The sequence below is a fragment of the Chlorocebus sabaeus genome, chromosome 10 (assembly GCF_047675955.1).
Source record: "Chlorocebus sabaeus isolate Y175 chromosome 10, mChlSab1.0.hap1, whole genome shotgun sequence".
Classification (NCBI taxonomy): Eukaryota; Metazoa; Chordata; class Mammalia; order Primates; family Cercopithecidae; genus Chlorocebus; species Chlorocebus sabaeus.
This window is the reverse complement of record NC_132913.1, coordinates 98,061,238-98,081,265: the sequence shown is the minus strand read 5'-3', so window position 1 is coordinate 98,081,265 and position 20,028 is coordinate 98,061,238. Positions and strand designations below refer to the sequence as shown.

General features: G+C 36.7%; 1 protein-coding gene across 1 annotated transcript in view; it reads right to left on the bottom strand.

The window, feature by feature from the left end:
• CPS1 (carbamoyl-phosphate synthase 1) overlaps positions 1–20,028 on the bottom strand; it is a 119,642-nt gene that overhangs the window by 17,553 nt on the left and 82,061 nt on the right. Inside the window, exons 22-31 of the mRNA XM_007966137.3 lie at positions 19,831–19,972; positions 18,458–18,523; positions 17,938–18,001; positions 15,359–15,540; positions 11,686–11,880; positions 11,206–11,273; positions 9,304–9,379; positions 5,056–5,133; positions 2,548–2,655; positions 811–900 (exon numbers count right to left, since the gene is read on the bottom strand). Of these exons, the coding sequence (XP_007964328.1) occupies positions 811–900; positions 2,548–2,655; positions 5,056–5,133; positions 9,304–9,379; positions 11,206–11,273; positions 11,686–11,880; positions 15,359–15,540; positions 17,938–18,001; positions 18,458–18,523; positions 19,831–19,972 (1,069 nt within the window). The remainder of the gene's footprint in view (positions 1–810; positions 901–2,547; positions 2,656–5,055; positions 5,134–9,303; positions 9,380–11,205; positions 11,274–11,685; positions 11,881–15,358; positions 15,541–17,937; positions 18,002–18,457; positions 18,524–19,830; positions 19,973–20,028) is intronic.

Sequence of the window (20,028 nt, the reverse complement as noted above, 5' to 3'; positions counted from 1 at the left end):
TCACAGGGGTGGATTTTTCATGAATAAATTAATGCTCTCCTGTTGGGGTGAGTTCTCAGTCTGGTAGGAGTAAATTAATTCTCGTAACAGTGGGCTGTTAAAAAGTATGGTTTCTTCAGTTTCTCTCCCTCACTTTCTCCCTCACCATCTGATTTCCCTTTCCACTCTCCACCATGAATGGAAGCAGCCTGAGACCCTTACCAGATGCAGCTTTCCAATCTTAGACTTTCTAGCCACCAGAATCATAAGCCAAGTAAACCCCTTTTCTCTGTAAGTTATACCCAGACTCAGGTATTCTGTTATAGCAACACAAAACAGACTAAGGTAGTTACTGATTAGCTAAACTAAGTAGACTAAATTAATTAGGACTAATCTAGTTCATTTATCTTTTTTTTTTTTTTTTTTTTTTTTTTTTTTTTTTTTTTTTTGCAAATGGTATCATCTCTGGGTAAGGAGTAAAGGAGAATTTCAGTACATGTAATTTATGACTACTCTACACATTCAGTATATTTATGATAGTCTGTCTCACCGTATCCATCTATACTATACTGTAGGTGCCATACAGTGACCTTCCCAATGGATCAGTGTGCTTTACAAAGCTGTAACTGACTTATCAGTGCCACCAAGAGCCTGGGCCTTCAAATAAGGTAGACGTTATATGCTATGCATCATTCCACACTCATACACAAACAGATCCAGGGGTCTCGGTTGCTCTTTGTCTGGTGTTCACAGAGAAGATTACCAGAGAGATGCAAACCAACATGAGTAACATAGTGGTGGTGTCCTCTCAGGCACCTTGGCATTTCTTACCAAGACATCATTTCCTTTGACAAGAAATTGGACGTTGAATGGACCAGAGATGGCAAAAGCCTTTGCAATCTTCCGGGTAGCATCCTTCACCTAAATTAAAAAGGATAATCATATAGTGTGCTAAAGAGCATATCTCAGTTTTTGAAAACGTTCTAAAAGGCACAGTACCTTAAATTTGGATATCTTTAATTTCTCTTTACAGAGAGCTATATATCTACATTAATAATTATAATGGAGGGCACTATTAGGCTTCTATTAACAAAATAATATGCAATAAATACACACCAAATAATAGGAAGGAAAAGAACAAATAATTTTACATGATTATCTCTCTGCCAAATTCCCCTATCTGCCTACAATTATATAACCTGGTTTTACATTGAGGGCTAAATGGAATCCTTTCAGTCTCATTGCTTTAGCACCAGAAACTGCAGACCAGCCTCTATATCAATGTAATGACCTACCTGCTGGGAGGTACAGGCCCTGAAATTACATGGTACTGCAAAGAGACCAGAGAGATTTCTTTTATGTTGCTTTTCTGTTGCCCTGGACTCTACAAGGTTAGATATTATGTTCGGAAGGAAACAGGGTTTCCCTGCAGGGAGGCCCTGCATGTCACATACAGGAATCCCTGTATTCAACCAGAGCCAGAATGTCCCCATGCCAAGAGGGGGCATTGATTACAAAAAGCAAGAGCTCCTCTCTCATTATGCTCACAAGAGTGGTTCAGCAATGTAATTGGGTATAAAAGGAAGTAGAGTCTACGACACGTTGAGCTCTGAGAGATTTCGAAAATCCTGAGTTCTGAGGATCATTTATCCTGACATGAGAAACTGCCGTGTATTTGAGATCCAAGGATTTCTTTTCTTTCATGCCTCTGCTATTACAAAGTATCCTGCTACCTGTACCTTCTAGAACAAAGACCTTCAGAATCCAGCCCAATGTACAACCAGAGAGACGGGTCTGCCTGGATTCTGATGGCAGGGTCACTGGAAAAGCTCACTAAAAGGAGCTGAGCCTGATCTAATATACCTAAAGACTAATGGGACCACCTCAAAGGTTATTTAAGATGATAGGTTCTAAATGTACACCTAGCAGTGCATATTGGGAACTAAGGCAGAGTCATTATTTTTGGGACGTTCTTTATAAGACTGGCTCTCAAAGAAAGCTCAAACGAGATATCAGAAAGTGCTGTTTGGAGGTGAAATCAAGGGTGAGGAGGGAAAACATAGATTCCAGAAAGTTCTCAAGTGACTGGTCCACACCTGTTTCCCCACTCCTAACTGAGAAGCATTGCTTCACATGCTGCTCACCTGTGTGTGGCCCTGAAACATTAGAATTGCCAGGAGCAGCAGTTCTCTATCATCCCCAGACTAGCAGCGATAGCGTCACCTTAGGACTTGTGAGAAACGCAAATTCTGGGGCCTGATCCAGAAATATGAAATCAGAAACTGGGGGATGGAGTCCAGCAGTGTGTTTAACAAGCTCTCCAGGTGTCTGTGATGCACATTCAAGTTTGACAAGCCCTGTACTCACATACAACCAAAGGGGCTCAAAAGGACAGTGAAGAAAATTGTTATCTTTAGAATACCCAGATGACTCAGAGCAAGGAAGTTAGCCTCATCATTAAATTTAACCTGCAGCATATCTTACATTGCTATCTAGCTTAAAAAAAAAAATAGGTGTTATTTTTTCCTCATTGTTGCCTTTTCCCTTCCACTTTTATTTATAAATGACCTTTTCAATGGCCCCTTGGCTGATGGTTTGTGTGGGCAGCATCAGAGTGGCATCTCCCGAGTGGACACCTGCATCTTCAACATGTTCGGAGATGGCATGAGAGATAACCTGGCCAAAAAAAAGAAAAGCATTTTAGAAAGAGTTTTCAGGTACCTCCTTCAAGAATGCTATTCCCTCATCCTCCCCTTTGGTCCTAACAGATGCACTGAGCATGGACCAGTTCCCTTGCTGCATTCCTGATGAGAGCAGTAGAAAGTGCTGCCTCCTTGTGCAGTAACAGATTGCCTCTAGAGGCAGCTAAGAGTGGCTGAGAGCCTACCTCCCTCATCTACTGATTAGCATTGGTATAAGTAATAGGAAAAGAGTACAACTAAACAAATTCATATTGACGTTTAAGAATGGGATAGGAAACTAAAGCATTTGAAAAGCACTGAAAATATCTTTATCTTTTAGGCACTGGGAAAGAAAAGAAGGTGGGAGAGCTCAATATCTATCTAGGTAAATGGCACAACTTAGGTGGACTAAAAATAAGTCTCAAAGATCTCATCAAGAGATCATTAAATGGAAGTTTGAAAGAGGAAGGAGTTGAAAGGAAAATATTTTAGTTCTTTTTTAGAAGTAAGGAAACAAAAGCAATGTAATAATAAATAACCCAGGTTCATGTGACTGGTATGTGACTAAGTTAGGATTTTGAATCTTATCTGTCAGATTCCAAAGTCTATGGTCTCAATCACTATAACCCACGTGTTAATAATATGTGTGTCCTTGGGAAATGGCGAAGCTGAGAGTAAGGGAGAATAATTGGGTGGGTATAAAAGACTTAAGCAAATCTCTTATGTAATTTATTTATCAGATTTATAAACGTCTTAAAACAGAGTGACATTTGAGTTTCCATCCTTCTGTTCTGTGACCTGGGCAAAGTGCTTTACTTGCTTACCGTTGGTTTATGATAAGATAGGAATAACCTGCTCATAGCATGTTGGTGAGGATAAAAGAGACCACATATAAGTAAGAGCTCATTTTTTACAAGAGCTTATTTATAAAATAATAAGAGCTCCTTTTTGGTGAAGTGTCTAGAAAAGGGGAGGCATTCACCCCACCGAGCTCAGCAACAATCATAATAGACCTGCAGTTCTATGTCCATTTCTTAGCATGGCAATTTTAAAACTATGTGAATAACCTGCAACATTTCCAAACCAGGGAGTACAGGACTATATGCAATAGTTGATATCTGAGAAAACCTTAGGGAAAGCACATATCCTGGCAACCTAGAGCCAAATAAAGACAACAGACCAGCCTTATTTTACTAGTACAGTATTTGAAAAAGTACAAATGTCTCCAGGCCAGTCTTACATTCTCCACTTCCATATATAGGTATCACATTCCTCTTATTTTATATCTCAACCTTCAAATACTTAAGACGTTGAAAAGGAAAGAGATAAGGTTTTTGCTCTGAAACTCAGAAAATCAGGGATAAGAGTCCCAAGGAAACAGGACTTAGTTCAAGATAACGAATACCTGAGATGTCAAAAAAAAAAAAAAGTGACCACAGTATGTAATCCTACAATGTGTTGTGTTTTGTATCACCAAAGTGCTTAAAAGAAAACATATGACCACCTTCCAGGGATGCTGTAAAGAAAATTTCAGACTTGGAGGGTGGAGGGCTGGGAAAAATTCTCTCTAAGGGTGTTTCAACTCAAGATTATGTGATTCTGTTGTAAGTACATACCATTACCATTTCTATTAACAAGATCTACTCTGAACTGCTAATCTGGAAGGAAAAGAAGAAAAGATTTAACATCTTCAGTAGTGTTTTGAAGTATTTGCAAAGCAAAAGATGAACGCCAACTTCGTATTTTTCCTTAAAGCAAGTAAAATGGCATAGACTCCCTACAACATAACTTACTACATTTTAAGAGAAGTCACAAATGCATTATTAATACAACCATAAAACTAAAGTAAAACATTCCTCATATTTTCATTTCTCCTTGAAGTTGGAGGTATTCATTGTATTAGAAATACAAGATGTGATATGGTAAGCCAATTTCATATTATTATCCTTATCCACTTTGTTTGACTTTGCCTTTATTAACCCAATAAAAAGGGAGGAGAGAAATGAAGAAAGAAGAAAAACCAGGATTCAATTGGGAACTTCAGAAAGAAAAGTATTAGATGTTTTCATAATATCCATTGAAATATAAAAGGAAAGCCACAGACAAAAGAAAATGAGAGAGAAAATCTATTCGAAAGGAATGATGAGTACAGGATGATAATTACTTTTGAATATCATCAGAGAAATTCTAACAGTATGAAACATAGGAAATATTATACCCATGACACCTCAACTGAATTGTCAGAGAATTTGATTTTTTTAACAGGTTCTCCACTATTACTGGAGATCTATTTTATAGATATCATGAATTCTAACTTGTCAATATTTCAAGATTGTTAAAGAAAAAAAAAATGATCAGAAGGCAGGAATGAAGGAGATGAGAATAAAGCACTTACCCTTCCATCTTTGCCAACAGCATCCATTTCTACTTCTCGGGCCCCTTCAATAAATTTCGTCAGCACCACTGGGTGCTCCTGTCACGAAGGAAAACAGAGGAGCAGAATATTTAGCTAACAGTATGTATATAGTGTCAATAAACCATGTATCTTAAGTATTATAAGTATCAGGGCAATACTTGCAAAACACTCAAGGTTGAACATACTACATAAACTCATTACCTAATCTGTGCTGTAAGAACAAGGTTGTTGTCTGCTTACAGTGAGGCAGAGGGTCTTTCTCCGACTTTGAGCGCTCAGCAAACTGACCATGAATCCTCAAGTATAGGCATCCAGGCCAATTAGAGAAAAGAGGGGACTAAGGAGGAAGCAGAATATGGCTTCTTTCTCTGCTACCAGAATCATGAATATTTCTCTACTTTATTATTATATAGTATTATTGTTCAGAATATTTCTTTTTATTATTATTATTATACTTTGAGTTCTAGGGTACATGTGCATAACGTGCAGGTTTGTTACATATGTATACTTGTGCCATGTTGGTGTGCTGCAGCCATCATCTCGTCAGCACCCATCAACTCGTCATTTACATCAGGTATAACTCCCAGTGCAATCCCTCGCCCCTCCCCCCTCCCCATGATAGGCCCCGGTGTGTGATGTTCCCCTTCCCGAGTCCAAGTGATCTCATTGTTCAGTTCCCACCTATGAGTGAGAACATGCGGTGTTTGGTTTTCTGTTCTTGTGATAGTTTGCTAAGAATGATGGTTTCCAGCTGCATCCATGTCCCTACAAAGGACACAAACTCATCCTTTTTTATGGCTGCAAAGTATTCCATGGTGTATATGTGCCACATTTTCTTAATCCAGTCTGTCACTGATGGACATTTGGGTTGATTCCAAGTCTTTGCTATTGTGAATAGTGCCGCAATAAACATACGTGTGCATGTGTCTTTATAGCAGCATGATTTAGAATCCTTTGGGTATATACCCAGTAATGGGATGGCTGGGTCATATGGTACATCTAGTTCTAGATCCTTGAGGAATCGCCATACTGTTTTCCATAATGGTTGAACTAGTTTACAATCCCACCAACCCTTATCTTTTCTAAGCACTACAACTCCCAAATCAGATCTCTCTTTGAGAATTGTGGGAGAACTCAGAATGAGAGTTTCCTTTTGGTCTTATTGGGCCAAAGATGAAATCCTTTACCTCGAGTTGATTTGTCTTATGCCACTTCTAGAGTATGACATTTGGAACTGTAAAACCAAGTATTTTTATTTACTAATCTTAAAACATCCTTCCTTTCTTGGCTGTTTCAGACCCTTCTCATCCCGAAGTACTTCCCACACTCAGTTCCTCCATGTTAGGGTTGGGATGCCCTCCACAACCTAACCCGCACTTGCTTTTCTCCAGACTAAATGAAGAGGTTGAGGGAAGATCTCCAGGGTTTAGATATCTTCTCCTCTGTGCCATAGGCTAAAACAACCTGGGCCACTGTCTTCTTACCAGGCCCTGTATTCATTTGCTTCCATGAGTCTCTTCCCCACATGCATTCTATCTTTTCTCCTCAGCTTCATCTTTCAAATCTCAACTCACCCTTCAAGGCCTAGGTCATACGCCATCTCCTCCCTGAATCCTTCTCTGAATATCCCTTTTTCCTCTGAACACAAACCCCTTCTGACCACTATCATGAAATACAGCATTATACAAGGCTGGCCTTCAGAAAAAAACACTTTCTTCCTTTGGTATCTGTAAACTACATTTTTGGGCTTCTTTCTTCAGCTCATCTGTGGTTCTTTCTTCTCCTCTCTGCCTTAAATGCCAGTATTCCTCTGGTGTCTGTCTTAGCTGTTCCTTTTCTTCTATACTCTCTCCCTCAGTGATTGCTTTCATTTTCTAATCTTCAATTAAAATGATATGCTATTTATTTCAAAATCTATATTTACTTCTCTATCTCTAGCCATGATCTTGGCACTCAATTCCAAACCTATTATAATAACCCTTGCGTTTAAATCATCTCCACTTGGATTCCTCACAGGCAGTTCATATTCAAAAGGTTAAAAAATAAATATATAATTCCTCCCTCTAGACTTTTCTCCTTCCTCAGTGTTCCCTATCTCAATAAATGGCATCACTGTCTACCCCGTTATCCAAGGCAGAAGACTCAGGAGTTATCCTTTATCCTCTTTCACCCTCCTCCTCCATTCATTCACTAATTCTTTTCAATGCACATTCTTATCATTTCTCTCCATCTTTAGTGTCATTACTCTTATCCCAGGCACTGTCATCTCTACCCTGAGCTATACCAACAACTCACTCACCTCTTTCCATGAATTTGGTCTTCCCCATAATTCACTCTGTGTACTACAGCACACTAATGTTTTTAAAATTAAAAATATGACTAAAATTCAAACTCATTATAATGACCAATAAAGTCTACTTTATCTGGTCCCTGACTACTTCTACACCATCATTAATAATCAGCATCACGTTTGATGTCCTAGCCGTATAAAGAATGCTTTATCAGTTTTGAGAAACTCCCTACTGTTTCTCCCCTTCAGGCCTTCAAACATGCTGTTCCTTTCTTCCTCCTACTCCCACAATGTAAGCCATTTGCCCAGTTAATTCTGAATCAACCATTAGGTATCAATTAAAAGTCCCTTCCTCAGGGACTAGAGCCCAAGACTTTCACACTCTCCCTCAACATCCTGTATTTTTTCTATTGCAACGTTCATTGCTCATCATATTTAATTGTAATTATTTGAAGTTTGTTGAGCCTAGCAAAAAGAAGTCCTATGTGACAGTAAAGACCGTATCTTTCTTTACATGAGTATAATTCCTGATACTGAGATCAAGGCCACCATATAACAGGTGTTATAAATAAATGAATGCATACATAGATTAGTGATTGATTGGGGCTGGTTTTACTCTAGAGTCATTTAATTTAGTATCCCAGATGCTGCTGTAGTTTGACAGGGAACATTGAGCTATATTCAATCACAACATCTCTATTATTAAACTTTGGTCCCCTGTGGATTCTATCCATATGCTAATGAAAAAATACTTTAAAAATATTGTACTGAGATCCTATGAGGAGTGTTCGAGGCAGACAAGACGGGACACCTGCCTCATCACTCATGTGAGACCAGCTGAGTACAGTAGTCAGTCCCTGAAAAGGGCCACATGGCAGGACCCCTGACCAGGAATAAAATAGAGGAGAAGACAATTGATGTCTCACTCCATTAATGAAAACTGGCCCATTGGAAAGATTCCCTTCTCAGCTATCTGATTTGCACACAAACATGAATTCAAAATCTACCTGGTTTTCTTTTTTTACACTCTTTGCCTTTTCTCACTCTTTATTCTTATCTACTCTCTTACCACCCAAACATCCTTGGGAGCAGCTATCATACACAGAAGAGGGATCCAGTGTCATGTGTGCAGAAACAGTCCATGCACTTTATTCCTCTTTGAAGTGCTCCTGATTTCACTCTTCCTCCCTCCAAATTCCACTTGCCTAACATCAAACTCCTCTCTATGAATTGTTCCTCCCCTTTAAAAAAAAAAAAAAAAAAAAAAAAAAAAAAAAGCCCCAACAAGCTTTTGAAAGCTTTTAAAAGGAAAACATTACTTTTATCCTCTACAATACAAGATCAATAACCCCACTGGGTAAATCTTAAATGGATCATGCTGAGGTAATACTGAAGGAGAAAGTAAAGGTTGAGAGGAAGTGGAGGAAGGCGGTTGAGTTGCCACAAAATAAGAAATGTTTGTATTAACTCACAAATTGAATGTGCCAACATGAAAAAATAAAAAATAGTTGAGTGAGGGACTATTAAAATTGCATGTTTGACTAAGGCAAAGTTCCCAGATGTGAAAATTAAAAATCAGGAAAGCTTTCACTTGTTAATGGTGAGCAGGGTTGAGCAGCCCTTGAGACTGGGAATTCCAGAAATACCCTGACCAGCATCTAATTCATGAGAAGAACAAAAATCATTGTCCTTTTAGACTCCTGGAGTCTAAAATCTGTTTTGATTAAAATATGTACAGGTATTCCTCTTTTTCCACCAACCTTAAAAATCTAGTTATAATTTAATACCTTCAAGTTTACTCATTCTTATATATAGGAGACTAGAGGGTAGAAGAGGAAAAAAAGAAAACTCATTCTAACACATTGTGTGAAAAGAAAACATACAAAGTAAGGTTGCATTTAAGACACAAAAGTCACTACAAAGAAATCGGACACTACCTGAGAAACTCTAGTGGCCTCTTCTAGGAATTTTTTCATCTCATCCTCAGAGAATACCACATTCATAGCAGACCCACTGGAAAAGGAGGGGGAAAAAAAAGCAGGTCAGGTTTATGATAATATTAGATTTAACTGGTTCTCAGAACAGTTCCAGACAACTTTTAGTTCCAGTCCGGGCAGAATAACAAGGTGCCTCTTGCTAAATTGAGACTTTTCTCCATTTAATCACCAGGACAATCAACCAAAGTATAAAACTGACAAAGTCGAGGATAGAAGAAGGTAAAGTGTTGGGGTCGGTAAATCTGTATTAATTCCCAAAGGGAATCCTGGTAGCTCCAGTAATTATACTTCTCCAAGGTTTTCCCTTTCTGATTTACTATATTAACACTCTGCTGGTTCCAGGGAATTCTTAAGCCTTAGCAGGATTCAGCCCAGAACCTGATTTCCCCAACCTGTTTCTTCAGAGTTCATTATCAACAGCTGATCTAGGCCCACTGCTCTGTTGTCAAAGCAGGTTATGCTACTCCCTCAACCAGATTGCAGATGAATCAATTTTTAAAGTATTATTTGCTAACATAATGTACAGTATCTTAATAAAATATTTTCAACTATATCCTTTCTTTTTACATACTTGAGAAAAAATTCTATCTGAAACCAACTTACTCTGAATTTCAACATTTTCAAAATGGGTTGGGAGGGGAGGAGAGGAGGAGTAACAGAAAGCAAAAAAAAAAGGAAAAAGAAAAATATTACTTTGCTTTTAAACAGAAGCATTTACCTCCTTTACACTACTACAAATTTCTCTTTTAAAGTTAAAATATATTTTTAATTGGCAAATAGTAATTGCATATATTTATGAGGTATTATGTGATGTTTTGATCTATGTTTTGACATTATCGAAAGTCAATCAAGTTATTTATATATCCATCACCTCACCAGTTTATCATCCTATTACAAATTTCTGCCTAAAGGGCTTTCAATTGCTTCATTTGTTTAAGAGAGGAAGGCTAGAGCAATAATGCTTATCATTCAGAGTATATGAAACTGGAACAAAAATATAGATTGCAAAAAGGGAAAAGAAGTGTGATAGTCAAAGCTGTTTTTTTAATCCTTCCTTAAATGTGTGCATGTTTAAATTAATTTACATTAACTCCTCAAAGAGGTAGTATTATTAGACTATGGTTTACACATAATGATATTTAAATAAAAAGATTTCCACCTCATTTGAAATTTTTCATTTTCATCATTTTAAAGGAACCCATATCAAATTCCATTTACACTTTCAAATTGTGCAGAGCAAATTGTGTTTCTTTTATTATCCCCTGTTTAGTGAAGTCATTCCTTACATGTGGTAACATCTGAAGAAAGTAAGTGATAATTCACAACTTCTCCTTTCATGATAAAACTTTGTTTTAAAGTTTAATATAAAAGATCCTAACTGTCCCTGTTCCTCACCATTATAATTTATCTATTAAACACTCTTATCTCAAAAACTTAAAATTTTAAAACAAAGGCACTATCAGAAGGTGCTGACAATAGTGAAAGATAAGCTGTCGTTACTGGGTATCAGAAAACATGCTGGTGAGAGATACCTCAATTTGTGTGTGTCTTTTTTTAATTGTCCTGTTCTTTAATATAAAGCTACCCTCTCTGGTAAGGGGATGCCTTCCACTACACTTCTAGATGAAGAACTGTAGTCTCTTCCTATGGCCACTCCCTGAAAGGAAAGCATTAAACTAGAAGACCACACATTGGTCCTACAACTGGCTGTGATGGTTTGGAAATTGTCAATGGATTTATAAATTACTACATATAGAACCCTAGTGTTATTAGCATACAGCATGCATTTCTGTATCTCCCAATTTTTGAATCATTGTTTTGAAAAACAATATACAGTGTTACCTCAAAACATAGGAAGGCCTCAACAAGCAGGGGTAGTCCACAGACTTTGCAAATTCCAGTGCTTCATTCTAATTAATAGAAACAACAACAAAAATGTATGAATAGTTTAAAATACACAATAAAATTATAGAATGTATCATTAGCTCAAGTGGTAACCCAGCTTCTTTATTCTCTAAAAGACACCATTAAAATGTAAATTGGACACTGAAATACATAAAATTCCTAGCTTTTGATTCTAAATATCAAATCTTGTTCAAAACTGGTTTGAAATTATTTTCATTGTCTGAATCTTAATGAGAATACTGCTATCAATTCATAATCACCATTTAACTGCAATCATGGATATACAACAACTTTAAAGAAAATTCACTAAGTGTATGCATTCTATCAGCCCTATAGTTAACATATCCAATAGTCAACATTCAGGTTACAGCTCTTCAAAATAGAACGTTAAAAACAGATACTTGTTTCTCTCCTTACCAAAGTATTAACAGCTTTCCAAGGTGCCTGAGCCACCTTCAGCTCATCCAAGACGGCTGAGAAGATGGAGCGATCCTCAGCCCTGTCAATCTGCAGGGGGCTTGTGCCCATGATCTTGACACCATTCTTGTATAGAGGAACTGCCAGGTTGTTTGGAATCTGGCCTCCAACTGATATGATGCAGCCACCACATGCCTGAAAAAGACACGCACAATATCAGCCATTGGAGTAACTTCATTATGAATGGACAACTATGCTAATATTGCATCTATTTTCTTACTGATAATTCTTAACCTGATTGTGATATTTACATCTCTCCTACCAATTAATACTGTTAAATGATGCCACAAAGTTTTGACTTTCCAGGCACTTAGATGCTAATATCTGTGCCAGATTTCCATACAAGTACACATGAATATCATTTGTGACATTCATATGTGTGGCAAATGGAAAGGAAAATCAAGCCAATAAATGTTTGCCACGTACTCTATGCTATAATCAATTAATTCCCGGACTACTGCTGGAATTTCCTAACTGAATACAGATTTCTCCTTTTAACACTCCCTTCTCCTGCACACCTGCACCCCAGCACTTCACATTAAGATTAAGCAAGACTGCTTCATCAAATTGCTCCTACACTCAGAGTTCTCCAAAGGTTTCCATTGCCTAGAGAATAAAGTATAAACTTTTGACCCCCAGGGCACTTAAGACTTTCCAATCTTATCTATTATCACCCCTCTCAGCCTCAAAAAGACTACTCATTAGCCCCAACTACCTACTTTCCCACTAGCAAATTCTTTGCACCACTGAAACTTCCCTGGCTGTTGTTTCCTTTCTCTTCTCTTCCAGCTTATCTAACCTTTAGCTACCCCTTAGGTCCAGCCTAGATCTCAGGTCCCACTTTGATGACCTTCCGCTTTGATGACCTTCCACCTTCCCCTCTCCTTTGCTGCAGCCTTAGTACCTGTCCACAGTACCTAGTGACTGATTTTAGTTCCTACTGCCTTACTACTTGCTTTACAAACAGTGCCAGAATCTTTAGCCTTATTCAGATGTTGTTTTGGATAAGATTTTCTTACATAAGCCCAAAGCTCCTATTAGCAGTGTGATGGTGTCGTGCAGGTCTTGCCCACACAGCAAAAGGAATTCAGTATGAGAACATATTTGTAAGATGTTAATATAGCATAGTTTTATGGAATAATCCAATCTTAAATTGATCCAACACCAAATATCACGGGACCTGTAGGAACATAGGGATGAGACCCTGGTAACCCACACAGGTAAATCATCATCCTTATCCTAGCCATTATGCCTGAATAGTTTCAAGAAACCTACTGAAATAAAATCTTCTAACTTTTGAATATTGTTTAGTAGATTTCTAAAATATTTAGGCCCAAAATTCCATTAAGCTCCCCAAATTCCATTAATCATACCTAGATCTGTTTGCATCCTTTTTACCCATGTTAGTTTTCTGTTTTTTTAAACCTGATAGCACTAACCTACCACAGCACAAGAATATTTCTGAAACAATATCCAAGTTGCAACCATACCAGAAACATATTTTCAATAGAAAAACATTAAAAGGAAATACTTCAAGTTTATTTGAGAATATCTTAACTTATCCCGGCCACTAATCACTTTGGTTAGTCCTTATTTTTATGCACAAATTAGATGTATTATAGAAAGAATGCAACGTGAGAAAATTTATCTTTCTAACAGAAATAGTATTTGCCTCATTACAAACGGCCCTGGTTTTTGGAATGTTATGAATTATCTCCAATTTATAAAATTCTATCTGTACACCTGCCAATGAGAAGGATGATGCTTTGTATTGTACTAATTTATATTTTAGTAAAAGATGTTTTATAGTTTAGGCAGTATTTTAGGATTACATTAATTACAATTAAACCAAATGCTATAAATGAACCTCAATTCTGTCTTGAGTCATGCGTTCTCTAATGGGTTTTGCCTATCACTAATTAATGTCTGTCATTAATCCATTCATTTAACTTGTTTTGTGACAGAAGTACCATTGTCTACATTTACATATGTACATCATATTATGTCCTCTAGCATATTTTAAATTACCTCCTAATATATAGTAATACTATATTTTAAATACAAATTAGTTTCAAAGAAGGCCCAACTTAATTCTTTCTGTAACACTGACTTCAGTTTTAGTAAACAAATCTCATTAAGAGCCATGTATAAGTGTATCCAAAAGCAGTCACAGAGGTTTCTCATCTTTCTTTAAACCATTTCATGAGGACATAATTAATTATATGCAAAAATGCCTGCTGCTATCATCTGTAATGTTTTTTAATATTTTTAAATTAGTATTTGATTTTTCACATTTATATCACAGATACTAGTTTTATTGTTAATGTCTTGAACCTGTTTTTTTAGCTGTCTATCATACTGAACCTGGATTTACAAAACATTCAAGAAATATTTGTAGGGTACACTTATTTTGATGCCCACCTGTCTCTGAAATGAATATTAAGGAGTGATTTAAAAACAACCATGTCAGAGATAGGTCTAAAAAATGCTGTATATTCTATTTAATGGATCAATTTTATGAAAGGATTAGTAGGCCAGGCCCAAGTAGACAACTATAATTATACATCCTTCCTAAACTTGTCTACTTTCTTTTGTAATAGTAAAATAATAGCATTATTCTAGCACTATACTTCATACTTTACAATCTGACTTCAGCCATAAACTCTATGTTAACTTCACAGTATTTGCAAGTGGCATGTGTTTATACTCATATGATTCATTTAAAATAAAGATAAAGCACAGAGAATTTATGTAACTTAAAGAAATCAATGAGGTTGTCAGTCAAAACTAAATTTTAAGTATTTTGGCTCCAATTTAGTAATTTTTTCCCTCTAATTGACCATATTTTCAACACAGAGATGATTTTCTGTTAAAAAGTAATAATAGTAACTATAATAATATCAAAGGCCTAACTACTGAACATCACTGTAAAATTTTCCAGTAGTTTTTAATTATAAGATAATTTAATTTGTGCTGCAGTCTTATAGTAATCTGCAATCCCATGAATTCACAGTGAAGATACTCAGTAATATTGGGATGGGAATGGAGGAGCAACTGTAAATGAAAGCTATAAAAGAAGCAAAATTATTCACAATGAACTCATTGATCTTAAACTGAAGACTAATGGCTTCATCTGATGGAACAAGGAATTAACTGGTCTTTTGTGAACAACTGACTATTTTCAGTGAACTGTTCATCATTAAACCACATCACACAAACTAGAAAGAGGCTGTTTATTGTATGTGTAGATGACCAATTAAATCACTCTGCAAGATATTTATGAGGGATCATCTTGCATTAGTTAGTATGTATCTGGCACATGTTACCAAGTAGAGTTTTCAATCTAGCTGAAACTCTTAGAAAGAAAAAGTAAACTTTATGTGAAAAATAATCACTCTGTGCCAGGGGCTCAAAAATATAAGAATGGAGTGATTTTTTTTTTTTTTTTTTTTTAGAGTTTTACTACAAAATAAGACAATGGATGCCACTGGCAGTTCTTTCTTCTAAGGGGAATTATAATATATATCTACATACCTGAATGCATATATATAAAGTGTATACTGCATATAGCTATCTTCTTTTTTTCTTTTTTTTTCTGTTTTTCTTTTCTTACCTCCTGATGGTAGATGTCTAGGATTCTCTCCAAGGACAACTCTTCAAAGTACAGTTTGTCACACTCATCAAAGTCTGTGCTCACAGTCTCAGGATTGCAATTCACCACCACCGTCTTCTTGCCAAGTTGACGCAGTGTGCGGATACTAGAGACAGCACACCAATCAAATTCCACACTGCTGCCTGCAGAGACAATGAGATTGGCAAAAGGGGTAAGAGAAGCACAAAGTTACAATACAAAAAGAAGCAGAAATGTATCACCCGTCAGTCCAGGCTAAGGAAGCTAATGACTTTCAATTCAATGTTTAAACTCCAAAATATAAATTTCAAATCCATGATGAATGCTATATTAGTAGTAGGAGAAACAGGTACAAATTAAACAGCAAGGAAATATTGGCTTGTCATATATGCTAAATTCTGCAATAGAAAATCTAAATATTTGAAATATTTAGAACTTCAATGTTAATGGCAGGTAATTTTAATGATAAAAATAACCCTCACCTACTGAAAAGGAATTCAAAGTGAATATATTGACCTCAATACACAAAAATAGTTAATCCAGTGATCAGGATACTTGAGCTCTTTTTTCAGCCTTTCCATTTAATCTACTGTCTGAGGGCTGAACCTAATGATCCCTGAGGTGCCTTGCAGCTCTGACATATCCTGATTGATAGAAGAGTCCTATCCTTTCCAAGCATATCCTTTTAAACTTGGCAAGGCCACCCATGCAGAGTGAGTGACCTTCTATAAAGAAATCTGAAGTGTAATAATGGCCTAAACACCTCGAAATATCACGTCTACTGGGATGCCATAGAATTGAAAGTGCACAGACTTGTACTAATTCTTTGCATTAAGATATTGTCTTCTAAAAATTCTTGTGAAAATACGTTATTCAAATATACTGGCATATTAATGCTAAGTAAGCACACACTTGATTATTAGCTTGATTAGTCTTTGGATCCTGATATAATGAAGAATTACTGCATAAATAGGTAAAATTTGAAAAGGAAGAAAAAGTACTCCAGAGAGTAGACAGGTAGATGCTGGTGAAATGGTCAGGCTATTTAGCCATAAGATAACTGCCATGGTCTAAACATGTCCCCTGAAATCCATGTGTTGGAACACTTAGTCACCAGTGCAACAGTGCTGGGAGGTGGGGCCTTGTAGGAGGGTTTTAGTTCGTAAGTGCAGATCCCTCATGAATAGATTAATTCCATTATAGAAAGCTTGCTGGACATAGTGGCTCCTGCCTGTAATACCAGCACTTTGGGAGGCTGAGGCAGGAGGATCTCATGAGTCCAGAAGTGTGAGACTAGCCTGGTCAACACAGAAAAATTCCATCTCTACAAAAAATAAAAATAAAAATAAATTAGCCAAGCATGATGGCACACGCCTACAGGCCCAGCTTCTAAGGAGGCTGAGGTGGGAGGAGTGCTTGAGCCTAGGACATCAAGGCTACAGTGAACCATGATCATACCACTGCATTCCAGCCCAGGTGACACAGTAAGACCTTGTCTCAGAAAAAACTGGGGGTGAGGGTTTGATGGAGGGAACTTGTTCCCTTTGTGCTCCTGTACCTTCTGCCATGTAAAGACAGCATTCCTTGTGGGGAGCACAAGTGCCATCTTAGAAGCAGAAACCTATGTCTTACCAGACAACTGAACTGCCTGGCACTCGATTTTGGACTTCCCAGCCCCTATAACTGTGAGAATTTATTGATAAATTACCCAATCTCAGGTATTTTGTTACAGCAGCACAAATGGACTAAGACAATGACTAGGGTGGTAAAGATAAACATTTTTGTCCTACTTCAAGATTTGTCCAATGATTGGTAAACTAACATATCCTGAACCTCTTAGTTCATTGTAAAAACTAAAGTAAACTATGCTTAAAGTAATAGAGTAAGACTTACATATATTTAAACCATAGATTCTATCATTTCCATATTACAATGCTTTGTGGAGATTAAATATTAAATCCATATGTTGACTAATATCACTGTCCATTAAAATACATACTTGCATTTGTAATCATCTTTAGTGGTTATTTAATTGGCTGGAGAGAAATGTCATAATTTCTGGTGATTATGTTTTAATTTGCCTATATAATGCTCTACCTGTGCACCAAAGAAACAAGATTTTTGCATTTGATGTAAACAAAAGTCATATATGTTACATAGGATGAGGTCAGAGATGGTATCTGTGATATAATTTCTGGCTAATGTATAAAGTTCTTGAGTAAATGTAGATCCTTATGAAAACTATGCTAGAAGATAAAAGATCAATGTCTAATCCAATCCCAACTCCAGTGAGAGGCTCAATTCAGTTAAAAAGGGTGAAAATGAAGTTGCACAGTGAAATGAGAGGAGATAGAATTTGTAGTTGAGACCTGCATTTGAATCCCACTCTACTACTAAATAGCTGTATATATTTGGGTTTTATTTTTCTGAACCCCAGTTTCCTAATGTGCAAAACATATAGCATTTATTTGACACAGTTCTTGGAATAATGAAATTAACATACATGAATAAAACTATATAAATTGTGTAAAGTCCTATATACATATAATTTATTATTTTACCAATGTGATATGGACCACAGCCTAGCACCATCATTCCATGGTCATCAAAATTGATATCATGCTCCTGAGAAAATAAGAAAAGGAAGATGTGGAAATCATTATGTGTTATTATTCCATTTAATTAAACTATTTGTCCTATCATTAAGTATGTATTTCTCATTCTTCCTCTTGTTAACGTGTATTCTCTATTAGTCTCTGGAAACCCATAAGTATAAAGTTATACAAGCCCTACTTATTTATAAAAAATAGATATGGCACAATATTTTAAAATTAAATAGTCATGAGAACATGGCATAATTGTATGATCACATAGTCATTGTCCTTAATTTTTCACTTGTTTGATTTCATTATCTTAAGGCAGTTCTTAAAAGACTGAGTACAGGAACATATAATCATATCTCACACATGATGCCATTTTTTATTACCTAGATATCGAAAGAGGTAAAAAATATATATTCCCTAGTGTGAACTGTCTACCAAATCTAGTGCTTTCTGGATATGCCAGTTTGCCCATTCCTACCTGACCATTGTAGGTAACATAGAGATAGTTTGTTACTGACGGGTATTCTGCAGCCAGTGTATCAATCTGTAAGAGAAAACAAATAAACAAGAATGTTATTATAATTTGTTCAAGACTAAATGTTTTTTGCTTTATATATGTATATATTCCTTTAATTCCTATTACTGTAAAGTATGCAGACAAGAAAATGTATGACCCATGGAATTGCTTTCTAATTCTGAAAATAAGAGAGAGATAATAGTGATATGATCTAGTTATCACTTGAGAAACACGGCGTTGGATCACTAGTAGTAGTAGTAGTATCTCTCATGAACATCGCAAAGTGGTCCTATAGTCAACTGGTTACTAGGAAGACTTACCCCACCAGCTCTCTAAAAGCAGCTGTATATGAAATCTAAAATCTGAGTAAAATAACCTTTATGTAAGGATCTCTTTGGTTTGCAAATTAATGCGCAGGATTTAAGTTGCCTGTGGCACTAAGTGTTCGGATGACACAAATAACATAAAGCCATAGGGGATGAACAGGGGGGAGAACAAGATCTCATTGAACATATTTGGAAATCAATTCCACTCTCAAAGGCCAGTAACTCAGCTTAGTGAGCAAGAATTTGGGGCCGACAGGGCAAGTTGGTGTAAAGCAGGTGACAAGGAAGAAAGATAATCGCTGAGTGGAAAATATTTAGCATCAAGCTTGAGACCTAAGGGTATGCATGTGCCCCTTGAGCATGCAGAGACAAGTCAATGATTTTAAAGGACAAAAACCAGCTGGTAGTACTTTAAACCAAGACATACCTTCCATTAAAGGCCAAAGGAAAAAAAAATCACAACAGCACACCTATGAATGTTCATGCGTGATTGTCATGAATACTAGATGAGCTCATTATGCCCAGCCCTATCACAATGAACACTAAATGAACCATAATGATGGGGCACTTAATATAAAGTATTACCCTGTAAAAAGTTAGTGCCAAAGGAGATAACTATTATTTTCAAGAGGGTCAGCCACCACGCTAGGAAATTTCAAGTCCTTCTATTACACTAAGGATTTCTTAACTACTTACATATTTGAACACAGGTCAAAAAGCAGAGGAGAGAGAGTTTAAATTTTTGTTCTGTTTTGTTCAGTTAGGCCAAGAAAATCAGGTACTCACTCTTATCTTTACAACCTAGTGCCCTTTCCTTCTTTCCCTTTTAGGTAAAAATTAATCATGTGCTCAATAAAATTGGTGACATTATGAGCATCAACCAGATGAGTAGTGTCACTTCTTAATCCCACTCCTCTTTTTATTGACAATGGCCTTTTGAATGGGTGCCTACATTTTACCACAGAAATCCTGTTGGTGCGGGTTGGAGGGAAAGGGAAACTCTTTTACCTGTTTAACCCAAGGGTGGATGTTTTTCTTTAGCCTCAGCTCCCTCGTCTGGGCCTCAGTTAGCCCAAGGCATTTGGAAATCTGCTTATCTGAGAACCCAATCTCCTTTGCTCTTTTCAGGGTTTCTTCGGTAATGGACTCACTAGGATTTAATAGAAAAGAGAGATTCAAGTTTAGACCAAACACAATAAAAAGCAG